This window comes from Elephantulus edwardii, unplaced genomic scaffold (assembly GCF_000299155.1).
Source record: "Elephantulus edwardii isolate Elephantulus edwardi_28Jun2011 unplaced genomic scaffold, EleEdw1.0 scaffold00003, whole genome shotgun sequence".
Taxonomy (NCBI): Eukaryota; Metazoa; Chordata; class Mammalia; order Macroscelidea; family Macroscelididae; genus Elephantulus; species Elephantulus edwardii.
The window spans coordinates 27,924,861-27,940,235 of record NW_006399753.1 but is presented as its reverse complement, the minus strand read 5'-3'; the positions used below and the strand labels follow the sequence as shown (position 1 = coordinate 27,940,235).

Below are 15,375 nucleotides of genomic sequence, written 5' to 3'. Positions count from 1 at the left end.
CTCTTCTTTTGATGTTTCCTGTATCATTTGATATTCTGCCCATAGTATCCTTAGGTATTGACACTTGAGGCTTGAATTTGTTCTTCAGTTTTTTCAGCTTAAGAAATGCCCAGTGAGTTCATCCCTATTAATTACCTGACTCCAGCTCTCTGTATGTTTCATTATAATCAGCTCTCTGTATGTTTCATTATAATTCTTTGTTTTGTCTTCCTAATTATAGTGTCTATATTCTTTCACTGAAACCTGCTAACCAAAGTAGCCATTAAACAGCAAACAAGAAGCAGGTTGTTATGACCACCATGCAAAGAAGTCGGAAAATAAGAAGACACATTGCAATTGGAAAATCTGCAGTTAGAGACCTTTCCAAATTATTGAGGAGTAGTGATGTCAATTTGTGGACTCAGGTGCACGTGATTCAGGTCTTTCTGATTACCAGCTATGCATCTGAGACCTGTACAATGAATAAGGATGACAGAAAAAGAATTTATGCCTTTGAGCTGTGGTGTTGGGAGAAGAGCACTGAACACCGATGAACGGTCAAGAAAATGAATAAATATGTCTTGGAGAGAGTGTAACTGGAATGTTCTTTGGGGGCAAGAATGATGAGGCTTTATTCACCTTAAAGACTCTGGACATATTGCTAGGAGGTGCTATTCCTTGGAGGGGGACATGATGTTAAGAAGGGTGGAAGATAAGTTAAGGAGAGAAAGACCTTCATTCAACCAGGTGGACTGATAGAGTGACTGCTTCAATGGGATCTTGTGTGTCAGGAAGTGTGAGGATGGTGCAGAACAGGACTGGGTTCAGATCTTTTGTTCATAGTGTCTCTGTGAGTCGTACTTGACAGCACCTAACAATAACAACAACAACAGCAACAATGATATAGCTAGAAAATGTTTGATACTGAAATATCTTTTCCTTGAAGATGCACTAGGAGTTAAGAATTTCAATATAGGCCATGTAAAATGTCAGAGGAGATGAAGTGGTAGCTAACCCTTGCAGAATATAAAAATCAGTGTTCAGATGAGCACTCTGGATGTGAATGTAGAGAACCTTGAAGAGAGGAATATTTTCCTATATGTAAATGTATAAACTTTTGTTTGGCATTTGTGCAGTACAGAGGCACGGCTGTTCTGGCAGGACTAGTGGATACTGATTTGGAGTGGGCAACAGGGTTGTAAAAGAAGGATGGGATCAGGTATGGAGACATGAAAAACAGACAAAATAATGTTGAGTCATAATTATACACATTAAATACTTCTGTTATTTTTGTTGTTAGGGGCCATCGAGTTGAGTACAAACCATAGAAACCCTATAAACAGCAGATCCTGTGCTATCCTGTGCCATATCTCACTCTTCCTGACACAGTAGAGCCCATTTTGGCAGTCATTGTGTCAATCCTGGTTGAGGGTCTTTCTCTCTGTTGCCGACCCCCTGCCTTTCCTAGCATCATGCCCGTCTCAAAGCAACATGCCCGAAATATGTGAGGTGAAGCTTTATTATATTTGCCTCCAAAAAGCACTCTAGCTGCACCATCTCCAAGATATAGTTGTATAAATACATGGATAAAGTGGAAACAAACCAAGTGCACAACTATTAATAGAATGATTAGGTTTGTTTTTAAAAAAGATAACTTGAAAGGAAAAATAAGATATTTGAACCAACTCTTATATAAGAAATAAAATAGAAGTCAAAATGACAATAGAATTTCTGCATTAGGAGGCTGGAAGGCCACCACTAGAGATAAGGCAAAGCAAAGTGGGATTATTAGACTTTTCAGTTAATGGGAGAAAAGGACTCCAAAATCGTTAGACATTGATACAGTTTTCTGTCTTTTTTTCCCTCACTTCTTCTTTCTTATTGTTTTTCATCCTATCACTCATATACATTTTTTAATTTTATTTTAATTACTATATTAGTTTATTTACAAAGTTTGAATACATTGTTTCTCAGAACAGATTTTTTCAACTTCTCTCACCTTTCATTCATAAAATTGTACAATTTCATGATTAATCCTCCCTTCCCTCTGCACATCTTCATCCCTCTGCTTCCACCTCCCCCCTTGTATCCTTACATTCATTATAAAATAATGGTTTTATACAGTAATTGTCCTTGAGAGACTGAGTTATAGTTCACTCAGCATAGTGCTCTCCAGATCCTCCCAAGTTAGGTAATAATTTACAAAATTATTACTCCTGTGTGCTGTGTATTATTTCATTGTGTGAAAGTACCATAATTTCTCAATCCATTTGTTTGTGGTTTTTAACATTAATTGCAACTGATTGAATGTCTCTTTGGGGGCCAAGATTTTGAAGCTTTGTCTCACATACTTTGGGCATATGGCCAGGAGGGACCAGTCCTTGGAAAAGGATGTCATGCTCAAAAGGGTGGAGGACAGCTCAGGAGAGGAAGGCACCAGATGAGATGGACTGGTACAGTAACTACAGTAGGCAATGGGGGTTGGGGTGTCAGAGTCAGTGAGACTAGCTCAGGACAGGGCAGGCTTCAGAGCTATTGTAAATAGGGTTGCTATGGGTTACCAACAACTCAATGACACATAACAACAACAACAACAATGCAATCAATTAATTCTAATGTCTCATCAACCTCTTATTGTATATTTTCAATTAAAGTTTTTCTGGAATTCTATTTAACAGAATTTTCCTTTGCATGATTTTCCCCCTTCCTAAGTTAGCTTGCTTGGCATTACAATCAAAACTCTTGGTACCAGCAGTCAGGAAATAAAAAGACAAATTGCATTGGTAAAGTCTGCTGTCAGAGACCTCTCAAAAGTACTGCATAGCAAAGATGTCAGTCTGGAGACTAAGGTGCGCCTGATTCAGAGCATGGTCTTTGCAACTATTTGTATACACGGGAAAGCTGGACAATGACTAGAGATGATAGAAGACTAATTTATGTCTTTGAGCTTTGGTGCTGAAGAAGAGTATTGAACGCACCATGGACTGCTAGGAAGACAGAAAAGTTCATCCTAGAGAGGGTGAGACCAGGCTGCTCCTTAAAGGCAAGGATTCTGAAATTTTGTCTGACATACTTTGTACATGTTGCAAAGCAGGACCAGTCCTAAGAGAGGGACATGCTTGAGGGGGTGGAGGGCATCACAAGAAAGGAAGACCCTTGATGAGATGGATTGATTCAGTGACTGGGGTAATTGAAGTGGGTGTGTCAGAGAAAATAAGATTGGCACAGGATAGAGCAAGGTTTCGGGCTGCTGTACATAGGGTCGCTATAAGTCACAGGCAACACGAGGGCACATAACAACAACAACAACAAATTATCTTGAGTCCAGCTTCTTTCACCACCAACATGATCTTTGTTAATAAACTAAAGAAACACTTTTCTTCCATTTTCACCAGTTTATCTGTCTTTATAAAGATTTAGGAGAAAATGTCTAGCAGTGTATACACACACACACACACACATATTGTTTAAACCAAGAGTATAGTTACACATTTAACAAATATTTCTTCTCTTATATGAATGCCACAGAAGCATGATTTTCCCCCCAGTAATTGTGTTTTAAACAATTCTGCTCTCTTTTGTACAGAAATCAATTCTTGAGTCATCCTTTGAAAGGCATGAGTTCTTCAGAACTGCATGGCAATGAAATTAAAATTAGAGCTCATGGTTTCTCTCGAAACTGATTACTGAGTAAATGTTTTAGCAAGTCTGCAACATTACCAGCAACCTCTGGTACTAACCTATACCAGTGGCATTACACAGCTGAATTTTTGGTTAGTAGCCCAACATAGTGTGCACTATGGCCCCAAGGTCCCTTACACAGTCAGCATCAATACCAGCTGAATTTTAGACTGCTTACTGTTATTTTTTTATATCTTTATAGGCATTTCTCACTGTGAAGAAAATACAAAATTTCCTGAATGGAATATATGCTATCTATCTATCTATATCTCTTCTTGCAAAAGAAAATAAGTAAACTTCAAATGAACTTACCAGGTTTCCTACAGTTAATACACTGCTGAATTGATCTGTCATGGGATAGTGCTCCATAGCCATAAAAAGAGTATTTAAAACAATGCAAATGGTAATTGCGAGATCAACAAATGGGTCCATAACAATTAAATTCATAAGATGCTTTACTTTCAACCATGCATCACAGCAGTCCCAGATCAAGAACACATTGGCAAATCTGTACCAGCATGGTGGACATTTTTGTCTAGATTCTTCAAGTTCTAGGGGTTCAAAACAGAGGATAATAGTAAATAACAATGAATATGAACTCTTGTTGCTTAGACTTTATACTTGAACTACTGATAAAACTTACGCTTGGATATAGATATGCTACTTAGTTTAATACAATCCCATTAAATGTTTTCATAAAATGATCACTGAAATATTATGTAGCTAGGTTTTCCTATTTGATGAAATACAGAAAATAAGCACTTTGAATTGATATTTTAACTCCACATGGCTATTGTGGCAGAAGTGGATTAAACTATTCTATTATCTCTGGAAAAATATTTAGCATGTTTTATCATGGATTATAAAATTTCATATCTTTTGAAATACCTTTAAAATATTAGTTACAGCTATGATAATTATTAATATGCATGACTCTTCTCTATGTATCTCACTATAAACGATAATCTTATATACATTGTAAATGCATAGTATACCATCTTTTTGGTATAGATTCTGACCTAACTCTACCTATATGTTTAATGTTTACATGCATTTTTAAAGAATTTTTGTGTAGGATGTACAAATATTACTATAAATTTGATGACTAAAGCCTGCTATAATATAATTATTATGAAACTGCTCAGATATTCAACATGCCAATAGTGAAAAGATAAAATGTAGAATGTATGTTATATTAGTCTTATAAAATTATAGTATTCCTCCAAATTTTGAAGAGGAGGTTTTTTTAAATTAAAAAAAAAACTATAAAAGTTGAAATTGTGGAGTAAGTTGATTTTCCATTTAACAATTGGTACACATTTTGTTATGTAATGATGATACTTTCCCCATTTCCTCCCTGATTCCCTTGTTACCATTAACCCACCTTGCCTGTCTTTCACCCCCTCATAAATTTTGTTTTTTGGAAAATGCTGCCATTTGTGTATTGTATGATTTATTGCACTGACATCACGTTCCCAATGGGTGTTTATAGTTGAAATCACTCTTTTGTTCTGGACAGGAAGGTACCAACAGTTACTTGATGGCTGCTTAAAAGCTTTTAAGATCTCTGTTGCTGAGCTTTTAAGACTTTGAACAAGAGAGTAATATCTGCATCCCATTGCTGTGTTTCACAAGTAATGAGCATTGTGTCAGGTGTGCTTTGTTGTTATTGTTAATTGCCATCAAGTTGAGCATAACCCCTAGGGACCCCATCAACAAAAGACCTGATGCCTTTCTGTAACTATCCTTGTTTCTCCAAGATCATAGAGTTTCTATAGGCATGTGGTTTAGGAAGTGGATACCACTCCTGCTTCCAAACCTGTCTGACTGGGAGCTCCACCAAGCACTGTCCACTTTAGGAAACTGTTATGGCATTTGATACCCCATTGGCACAAGGTTCAGCATCACAGCAAACCTAGAATTACCTCAGTACAGCAAAATGACAGAAGAGTGATGTACAACTTAAAAGAATGTTCCTCCAAAATATAATAACACTAGTCTCATTGGCAATGGTTAAGTGTCATCAAATCAAATATGAATCAAAGTGACCCTATGAAGAAAAGACCTGAACCCTATTCTATAACAAACGTCATTTCTCTATGTGCTTAGTTTCTAGAGAGGCATGTGGTTTAGGAAGTGGATGCCACTCCTGCTTCCAAACCTGTCATACTATATTTTTGTTGTTATGTGCTGTTGAATAGCAAATAATAAAATTTTTGATTATTGAATAGCAAATAATAAAGTTTTGATTATTCTAACTTTTCATATCCTTTCCTCATGCCTTTGCTACCTCCAACCCTAGAGAATGCAGACTACTCCCTGAAAGCAATATTTCCTGTGCTTCCTGTTAAGAAGAATGTGCTTACTCGAAGTGCTCAAGGATAATACAACATAAGAGTGAATTCCCACTAGTATAACATCAGGAGTTCCTGAGTAGTGGCAAATGATCAAGTATTTCATTATAACTGAAAAGTTGGACATTCAAATCTACCCAGAGTCACCTTGGAAGAAAAATCTGGTGATGTGATATGTCCCAGCCTTGAAAACTCTGAAAATTGCACAATTGAGGTCGCCATGAAATGGAAACTAGCCACAGCCCAATAGAAGATAGCTCTAGAAACAAGGTAGATTTGAGCTAAGAAATAAGACCAACATGAATCTTTGTACTCAGGTAATATAATGTATTCCTCCACCATATGTCTGTCAGTTTGCCACGCTGTGGTGGACTGTGTATTGCTATGATGCTGAAAGCTAGGTCACTGGTTGGTTTTTCAGTTACCTGCAGGGGCACCCAGAGTTCCACAAAGCTTCCATAGTAGGAAGAAGGACTGACCAACCACTTCCAAAATAAAAGATCTTCAGAAATTTCATGAATGATAGTAAGAAATTGACTGATGTATTGCTGGTAGATGAGTGCCTCAGGTTGGATGGCATTCAAAACATGACTGAGGCTGAGCTGCTTTCTCAAAAGACATTCTACTGTAACTGTGTGGTAAGAGTAGCACTTAAATTCAATGAAGGACCTTCCTGTGCTGTTATGGCATGAAAAGAAATGGCTATAAACACTCACTGATAACACAATAAGAAGAAATGAGAAATTAGAGCTGAATTATGGAATTCAAAGACAAAGCAAAAGACTAGTTAGATGTACAAATCTTTGGAGTTGAAGAATATGCTAGGCATTGCTTAAGAAAAAAAAAAAGAAGAAAGAAAAATAAATCCAGTACAAAATTGCAGAACTGAAGGGTTCAATAGGCAAAAGAATAAATCTCAGAGAATAGATAAGGAAAACACAGTCATGAACTGAAAAAGAACTGATTGACACTGAACCACTTTGGGAAGTAGTATATGATCAAGAACCAATGATACTCAAGGAAGAAGTCTAAGCTGAAAGCTTTAGGGGAAAAAAATAAGTTTTTAAGAATTAAAGGAATATCAACAGTAAACAGAAACACTCTTTGGCATGTTCACTTGTTTATGCTAAGAAATTTGGAACACAGCTACTTAGATCTCCATTTGTGCCCATTAAAAAACAAACCAGACAAAAAACTCCAAAACTAGGTGATCAAAGAGAATGGAAAAATTATTAAACAATATCATGTATAAGTTAAATATTTTTGAAAATTATTTAAAAACAGCTGAAACAGTACATAGTCAGAAAACAGCCAGAATTTCAAACTGGATTCAGAAGAGGCTGTGGAATGAGGATTGTCATTGCTGATGGCAGCAATGAGCAAAGTGGTAGACTTTGGCTGAAAGTAGAGAACAACATAAAGATGTTTACTTATTTTATATTGAGTCTGCAAAGGCTTTCAACTATGTAGATCATAATAAATTATGGCTGACATCAAGAAGAATGGAAATTCCAGAGCATTTCATTGTGTTTATGTGAAACCTGTACATGAATCAAGAGACAGTGGCTTGAACGGGCGAGGGTATACTCTATGTTTTAAAATATTCATCAGTGTCATTTCCTTTTACTGAAAGTGCAAATTGTATGTGCTGAATGTATGCTAAAAATACTATGAGAAATTGTACAATATAAAGAATATTATTAGGACTAGAAGAAGATTTATTAACAACCAAATTTATTCAAACAACACAAACCTTGTTACTGGAAAGTGAAGAGGACTTGAAGTACTTACTGAAGAAGATCAAAGACTACATTTTTTAATATGGTTTAAAGAAATGGATCACCTCACCATCAAGAAAAACCAAAAATTTTCTCTACTGGACCAATAGGCAATATGAAAGAAGGAGGAAAGTTTGAAGTCAATGATTTCATTTTCCTTGGCTCCACAATCAACACACCCATGCAAGTCATGGTCAAGAAATCACAAAACATATTGCACTGGGCAAATCTGCTGTGCCTGGGTGTCAGTTTAAAGGTTGTTTTATTGCCTTCTATTCCATAGAGAAGGAAATTTAGGCACACAGGTTAAGTACTTCGCTGATGAAAACACTTTTCATAACCCAAATTTGCACTCAGCAAATTTCATGTCAAAGACCTCTTTATGGTGCTAAAGAGCAAGGATATAATTTAAAAAACTAAAGTGCACTTGATTCAAACCATAATATCTTCAGTCGCTTCACATGAACATGAAAGTTGGACAGTGAATAAGGATCAGAAAATAATGAATGCCTTTGAACTGTGGTGGTGATAAGAGTATTGACTACACCATGGACTAACAAGAGAAAAAAAAATATGTCTGTTTTGAAGTAAGTGCAGCTAGGGTGCTCATTAGAGGCAAGGATGGTGTGTGTTTGAGCATTGTATTAGAAGGAGCCTGGAGAAGGACATCATGCTCAGAAATGCAGAATGTTGGTGAAGAAGGAAAAAAAGCCCTCAAGGAGATGGGCTGACACAGTGATTTCAAATTTGAACTTGAGCACCAATTGAGAAGGGCTTCAATCCATTGTGCATAGAACTGCCATGAATCAAAATCGGATTGATAATACCTAACAACAACAATTGCAAGATTACTTTTACCTTCCTCTGAACCCTTTTGCCTAATGTAACTGACTTGAGTAATTGAATAATTGAGAAGGAAATTTCCACAAGGTTTCCTTTAGTAAACCAATCATAGGAAGATGACTTTTCTTTGAGCTGGTAGTTACCTTCCATGGTATTGGTCAGGATACTGGCTATGCTCATGGTCCTGTGCCTTCCAGAGGAGTCTTCTAGCATCTCCATTGAAATCTGGTAGGAACTTAGCCTTCTCTTTCTTACTTCTGTTTCAGTGGTGGTGCCCTGCAAACCAAATACTGATGGCTCAAACCAGCCTTGTCAAGGGATAGAACACTGCACAGCATCTTTTCTGGAAAATCATGCTCCATGCATTTTGTTCCAGGTAGCACATTTTCATGTAATAATAAAAATATTATGTCATTACTTTTATAAATGCCCTTTTAATAAAAAGCCAAATAACCAAAATGGGCGTGGTCACAGGTGTTACTTTTCACCTGTCAGATGCAATTGTATAGGACAATTGTGCTACAGAAGTATTTTCATTAACCTGTTATAATTTTCAGAGATGTTTTTCATATGAATGCTACAGTCTTGTATGATTTTTTTATTCAAATACAAATTGTTTTTGTAGCTCATGTCAGTGATTATTAATCAGAGTAATCTTCCCACAAAACAACAACAAAATTATTAAGTAGTTCAAAGGTTGAGTTGTTTTCTTTGAGATAAAGGCCAATTTTTTCCATGCACAAACACAGATGTACAATGAAATGTGTGTGCTTTCCTGAGATTTCTTTAATGGATTCTATTTGCCATCCTAAAATAAATCACAATGTAAATTAGAGCCATTTGAAATTAGCACTGTAATATAGACAGCTGTATGAAAACTTCCATTATAAATATTTTGATGATTAAGCAATCTAAGTATACAGACAGTGAATGGGTGATTATATAACTCTGAGTGAACATCCAAGTGTAATGAAGATTTATTTGTCAAAGTGCCCACAGTTTTATCTTGAATTTAGTCTACCGAATTGTATATAGATGTTTCATCTCAGATAAAAATATATTGAGCTATTTTAACCCAAAACGTCTAAAAAGTAAGAGTTTCCTATAATAAAAGTTGTTCAAAAGACTTGATTTCCACTCAATTAATTCTATATGTTTTAAGGAGTTTCATTTTTTGGAAGCCTACAGGCTGAACTGCCCAAGCTTTGCATATTTCAAATTGGTGCACAATGTCAGGAGTAGCTAGCTTATCTATTATCACCTCTGGTGGAAGTTGTCCAGTAGGTGACGTCAGGGCTGACGGTCCACCCACCAAGGAAACCACACCATTGCAATCCACAGTGCTGTGCATCTTCCCATTTGCTGGAAGCCCTGGCACCATCCTGGATGACATACTGGCCTGACTAACGTTACTGTTGCGTCGCTCTCCATGTCTGTGTGGCACAAACAGTGAGTCTCTCCTGCTCTCGCTGTCTTCAAATGTGCTGTGCTCGTCATCAGCAAAGTCATTTTCCGAACCCACATCCTTTGCACGACCTCTGAAGCTAAAAATGCTTGTTTTGCTGTTGCGCCTTGGAGAAAACAGGGAGCCACGGATGCTTAACAGAGACTGGGGAGAGAGCAGGGAAGAGAGGGAGAGCAGGAAACACAATTATTGAATAAAAGTCTTAACACTGAAAAAGCTAGTTGCTAGTGGCTTAGAACTGACTTGTTTGTAAGCACCAAATTTATATAGAAAATTCTCTTGATACTCAGTCATATTTAGGTGGGGTTTTTTTCCCCCCAAAGACTATACTCAAAGTTAAGTCTAAAGAATATTTTTGGAACTATCCTGATTTTCCATTTACTAGGTTATTCTTCATTTGAAGAGTGTAAGGTGGATTGTATTCTTGTGATATCCCAGCTGAGGAATTTGATGTGTGAAGAGGATGAAAAATTTGTCTTGGTGGTGGTGGCTGCATAATGAGTAGATGGATCTTACTTTTCAATGCTTTGATGTGAAGGGCATGCAAATTGATAAGAATTTAGGACTCAGATTTACAATACTTGTACCAAATAGTTGATCTCAAATAATGATTTTTTTTAAATCTCACATTATTGCTTTGTTTTCTCTCCTTCTGATTCTAAAAGGAATTAGTTTTTCCTTTTTCTCGATCTCTCTGCCTATTCACATGGGAATAAAAGTCATGAAACTTACCAAAGGTGCTGTCTTCCAAATTTGCTAACAGTTTCCCAAATGGCTACTAAAGATTCACCTTATTTGAGAGAATATATGTCATAGCAAACACAGCATTGATGATTCCCAAACTGCTACATGAATTATTATTCTTCTTTAAAATGTAATGCTAGTTTTAAAAAGCAACACATATAAGCATGACTTCACTGAAGAGTATGGTATATAAAATTTATCCTTCTCATCTCACTTTAATTACACTACTAGGAACTAGAAGTTTCAAAAATATTTTTCTTATTTATGGTCACAAATAAATAAACTCCTTCTAGTATTACAAGTAGGTATTTTTTGTATGAAGGCCCTACTTTTACTTTTAGATACATTTTTAAACTGACAGTAACAAATAATTCTGCACCATCATTTTTAAAAATGACATTTCTCTTTCTTTTTTTCCCTGCCTTTTCACAGGCAGGATTACATGTGCACACATGTGTGCCTGTACACAAACACACACACACACACACACACACACACACACACACACACACACAAGAACAACAGGCAAAGCCAATTAAAATAGTCTTAATTGAGGGGGGAGTAAATTAGAAAAAGCAAACCCTTACAAACCTTATTTTTTACCATCTTGCCTAATTCTAAAATGAGCTCTGGTGGCATATATTTCATGGTGTAGCACACTAAACTGCTAACTAAAGTTCAGAGTTCAAATCCACCACCTGCTCTGAGCAGTCTTCCCTCATTAAGATATATAACTTCAGAAACACAACGGATGGCCACTGAGTTGGAATTTACTTGACTGCTCTGGGTTAGATTTGCCTAATTATGTCTATTCTGATTTTCTTTGGCCTCTTTGCAAACCTAATGTTTATGACGGTTCCCAGACTACAAAGTCCCAGAATAATCTCTGTTGTCCTCTTTTACAAGGAAGTTCCAGAAAGATATTTGCCATTAATAAAAACGCTGTTCCTTTGGATTTGTTATATTCTTCACTAAAACTGTGCTACCATGGCTGTCTAGCTTATTCATTCTGAGGCTGTGTCCGTGTGATGCCCAGTTACAACAGCAGGCATGTCTACCCCATGCCAGATACCAATTAGACTGGTTTTCCAAACATGAAAAAGACTGAGCTCTTAAACTCTGTGAAGGCATTCATTCCCTATTAAAATCATGAGGATGGCACAGGCCAGTCCAAGGTTCAGATCTGTTGCTCATAGGGTCTCTATGAGTTGTAGTTGACTTGACCTAACAACAATACTAATCAAGAAAACTATTTTTAAAAAAATCTTCAGAGATTTCATTCAAATTAGCAGTGTAACATTATAAATACATTCCCAATTGATGTCTTATAACTTTAGTGTGCAAATAAATCAGTTTGAATATACCTTTTAGGTTACTGACATTAGGAATTAGAATTCAATATGTTGTTGTTGTTGTTTTATGTGCCTTCGAGTCGCTTGCGACTCATAGCGACCCTATGTACAACAGCCCTAAACTCTGCTCTGTCCTGTGCCAATCACACTGTCTCTGACACTCCCATCCCAATTATCCCAGTCACTGAATCAATCCACCTCATAGAGGGCCTTCCCCTCCTGCTCTGCCCTCCACCCTACCAAGCATGATGTCCTTCTCCAAGGACCGGTCTCTCCTCACAACATGTCCAAAGTATGTTAGACGGAGCCTCAGAGTCGTTGCCTTCAAGGAGCCACCTGGTTTAACCCTTTCCAGGGCAAATCTGTTTGTTTTCCTAGCAGTCCATGGTATTCTCAATACTCTTCTCCAGCACCACAGCTCAAAGGCATCAATATGTAGGGGACAGAATTCTGGAATCCTAATTTTCACCATAAATTGGAGTTAAGTAGAATACAGATTCATTTCACCCTACAGCTAGAGAAAGAGTAACTCGGTCTTACAGTAAGCTCTAAGATGGTTCATTGAAGCCACGTTAATAAAACTATGTTCTAAAATTATCTCAAGAACCTCTAACACATGTCTAGGTAATGTTAGTTGGAAGTGCATGTGTACATCACCAGGGATCTGGTGCATGCCTTTGATTTGCTTGTTACGTTGGAGTGTCTTCAAAGGCATTCCAGTTCTCTGAGTTTATTTGAAAGTTCTATTCACTCTCTGGAAAGTATAATAATGGGTGTGAGCACAGCTTTCAAGGCAACAGAGACAGAAAAAGAAGATAACAAAAATAGTATTCAGAGAAAAGAAACCAAAAATAACATACTAGAGGATGCAGCAGAGAGAAGGGAATACCCACAGCTGTGGTAACCCCTTCTCCAGGGAAAACAGGTTCTGTGCTTTAAGGAACATAAAGGCCGTCTTCCTTTGTCTCAGACAGGCTAAAACATAAAGCCCAGGGTGTCTTTTTTTAAGTTTGCTACAAGAAGATAAATGCGGACTGTTTTCCTTCATATTAAGTAGCAAAGGGGACAATGAAAATAAATCAGGTCGGCAGGGTAAAAGGCTGCATGCAAACATTGTACTCGGGGGCTGGGAAAATCAAGACTGAAAGAAAAATGTAGGGAATTTAATGGTAATTTTGCAGGAACACATTAGTATTTTTGGAAGTCTCTACAGAATATTTAAAGTTAACTGTATACCATGTGAAACAAAAAGAAAAGAAGCTTACCAACAGTCAGAGCTGTGTTACAGCTGACCCTCCGGTGGGTAATCATAATGGAGGCAAATGCAGAAATCTCTGTCTTGAAGCAGCTAGTGGATTAAAACTGCTTATCTTTGCACAATGTCTTACTCAGTAGGACACTAGAGCTCTGTCTCTTGGAAATATCTCTAATAAATCAGCAATTATACTTGAATGTAGCTAAGAAGCTTCTGGCTTAAAGAAACTCTCTCAGTATGCCCCAACAATACAAATGAAATACTGAGGAAAAGAATAAGAGGGAGACTAGTTTTTCACACTTTAAGGACATTTTTTTCCTTTTGTGCTTTTGAATAATTTATAGATTTTAAAAATCTACAGCAAATGTTTTTGTTATACTACCTAACAAATGTAAAATAACATTTGTAACTTACAGTAGTAGTGGGCAGAGTAATCATAATTTTTGTCCTTTCCTTTTTTTTTGTCATAACTTTTCAGAATATGTAGTTTTTTTAACATTATGTCCTGTTCATCTTACTGTTCTTGTGGAACTATCTTCATTTATTTACTTACCTAGCAAAAAGAGTCAGGTTCTGTTTGGACAACCAGAAATTCTAAACTGCCAATGGAACATTTCTTCTTATGAATTATGCCAATGTTCTCTTGTTGTTTTTACAAGGATATACACATTTTAACTTTAATAGGCTTTTTTTTTAAAATTTTAAAAATCTTTAGGGAGTCCTGGTTGCATGGTGGTAACATATCAGGATGCTAACTAAAGATCAGTAGTTCAAATCCACCAGCTTTTAATGGAGGGGAAATATACATTTTCCTCCTATAAAAATTTACAGCCACGTAAACCTGAAGGAGGATTGCTCTGAGTTGGAAATGACATGATTGAAGTGTGTAGTTGGTATCTGTCTATTTAAAACCGAAACAAGCTGTTCTTGTGTTAACACCAAATTACATGAGCCCCTGTGTCAGACCAGAATATGCTTCATAGGAGTTTTCAATGGCTGATCATTAGGAAGTTGATCATCAGTCATTAGAGATCCACATTTTCTGTTAGTGGTAAATATATAATTGCTTGTACTACCTAGGAACTCTATCTACCACTTGTCTGCCAGTTAATTGTTATTTAGTAGTCTTGTGGGTTGCCATGATGTTGGAAGTTTGGCCACCAGTATTTCCAATATCAGGAGGGTCACCATGGTAGACAGGTCTTTTTATAGTTTCCAGACGAAGATAGGGCTGAAGATGTACGTCTGAAACAATTTGCCAGTGAAAACCTATCACTAGCAGCAGAACAGTCTGATACAGTATTATAAGATGAATTCCTCAAGTTAGATGAAATTCAAATTATGATGAGAGAAGAACTACCTACTTAAGAATCTACCTCTCTGACATGGATGGAATAAAGCTTTCAGGGCCTTCATTTGCTGATGTATCAATACCTAAAATGAGAAGTAATAACTACAAGAACACATTAATATCAGGATCACGGAATATATGATGTATTAACACAGAATAGGTGGGAGTTGTTGCAAATGAAGTGGAACAAATAAAGATAGATATCTTGAACATTAGTAAGCTGAAATGGAAATGGACTGGGACTGGTCATCTTGAATAAGACAGTCATATTCCTTGGTATTCCAGAAATGACAAATTGAGTAATGGTATCATACTTACAGTTAAAAAAAATAATGGAGATTTATTCTAAAGTATAGAGCTGTTAGTGGTAGATTAATATTCATATTTATACAGGAAAGACCTGCTAAAATGGTTATTATTCAAATTTACCCACAAACAACTAAGCCAAAAGGAAGAAATTTAAAATTTCTCCTAAATTAGACTCAATGTTGTGAAAATGGCAATACTACCAAAAGCAATTTACACATTTAATGCAATCCCAATACAAATACCAACCCCATTCTTCAACGAGAT

General features: G+C 36.6%; 1 protein-coding gene across 6 annotated transcripts in view; it reads right to left on the bottom strand.

The window, feature by feature from the left end:
• The window catches only part of SCN3A (sodium channel, voltage-gated, type III, alpha subunit), a 119,717-nt gene that overhangs the window by 56,436 nt on the left and 47,906 nt on the right, over positions 1–15,375 (bottom strand). For 4 of the 6 annotated variants that reach the window (XM_006879351.1, XM_006879347.1, XM_006879348.1 and 1 more), the window contains 3 exons: positions 9,897–10,244; positions 8,779–8,911; positions 3,973–4,211 (listed from right to left, as the gene is read on the bottom strand). In XM_006879351.1, coding sequence (XP_006879413.1) covers positions 3,973–4,211; positions 8,779–8,911; positions 9,897–10,244 — 720 coding nt within the window. The remainder of the gene's footprint in view (positions 1–3,972; positions 4,212–8,778; positions 8,912–9,896; positions 10,245–15,375) is intronic. The other 2 variants (XM_006879350.1, XM_006879349.1) reach the window with 1 other exon arrangement.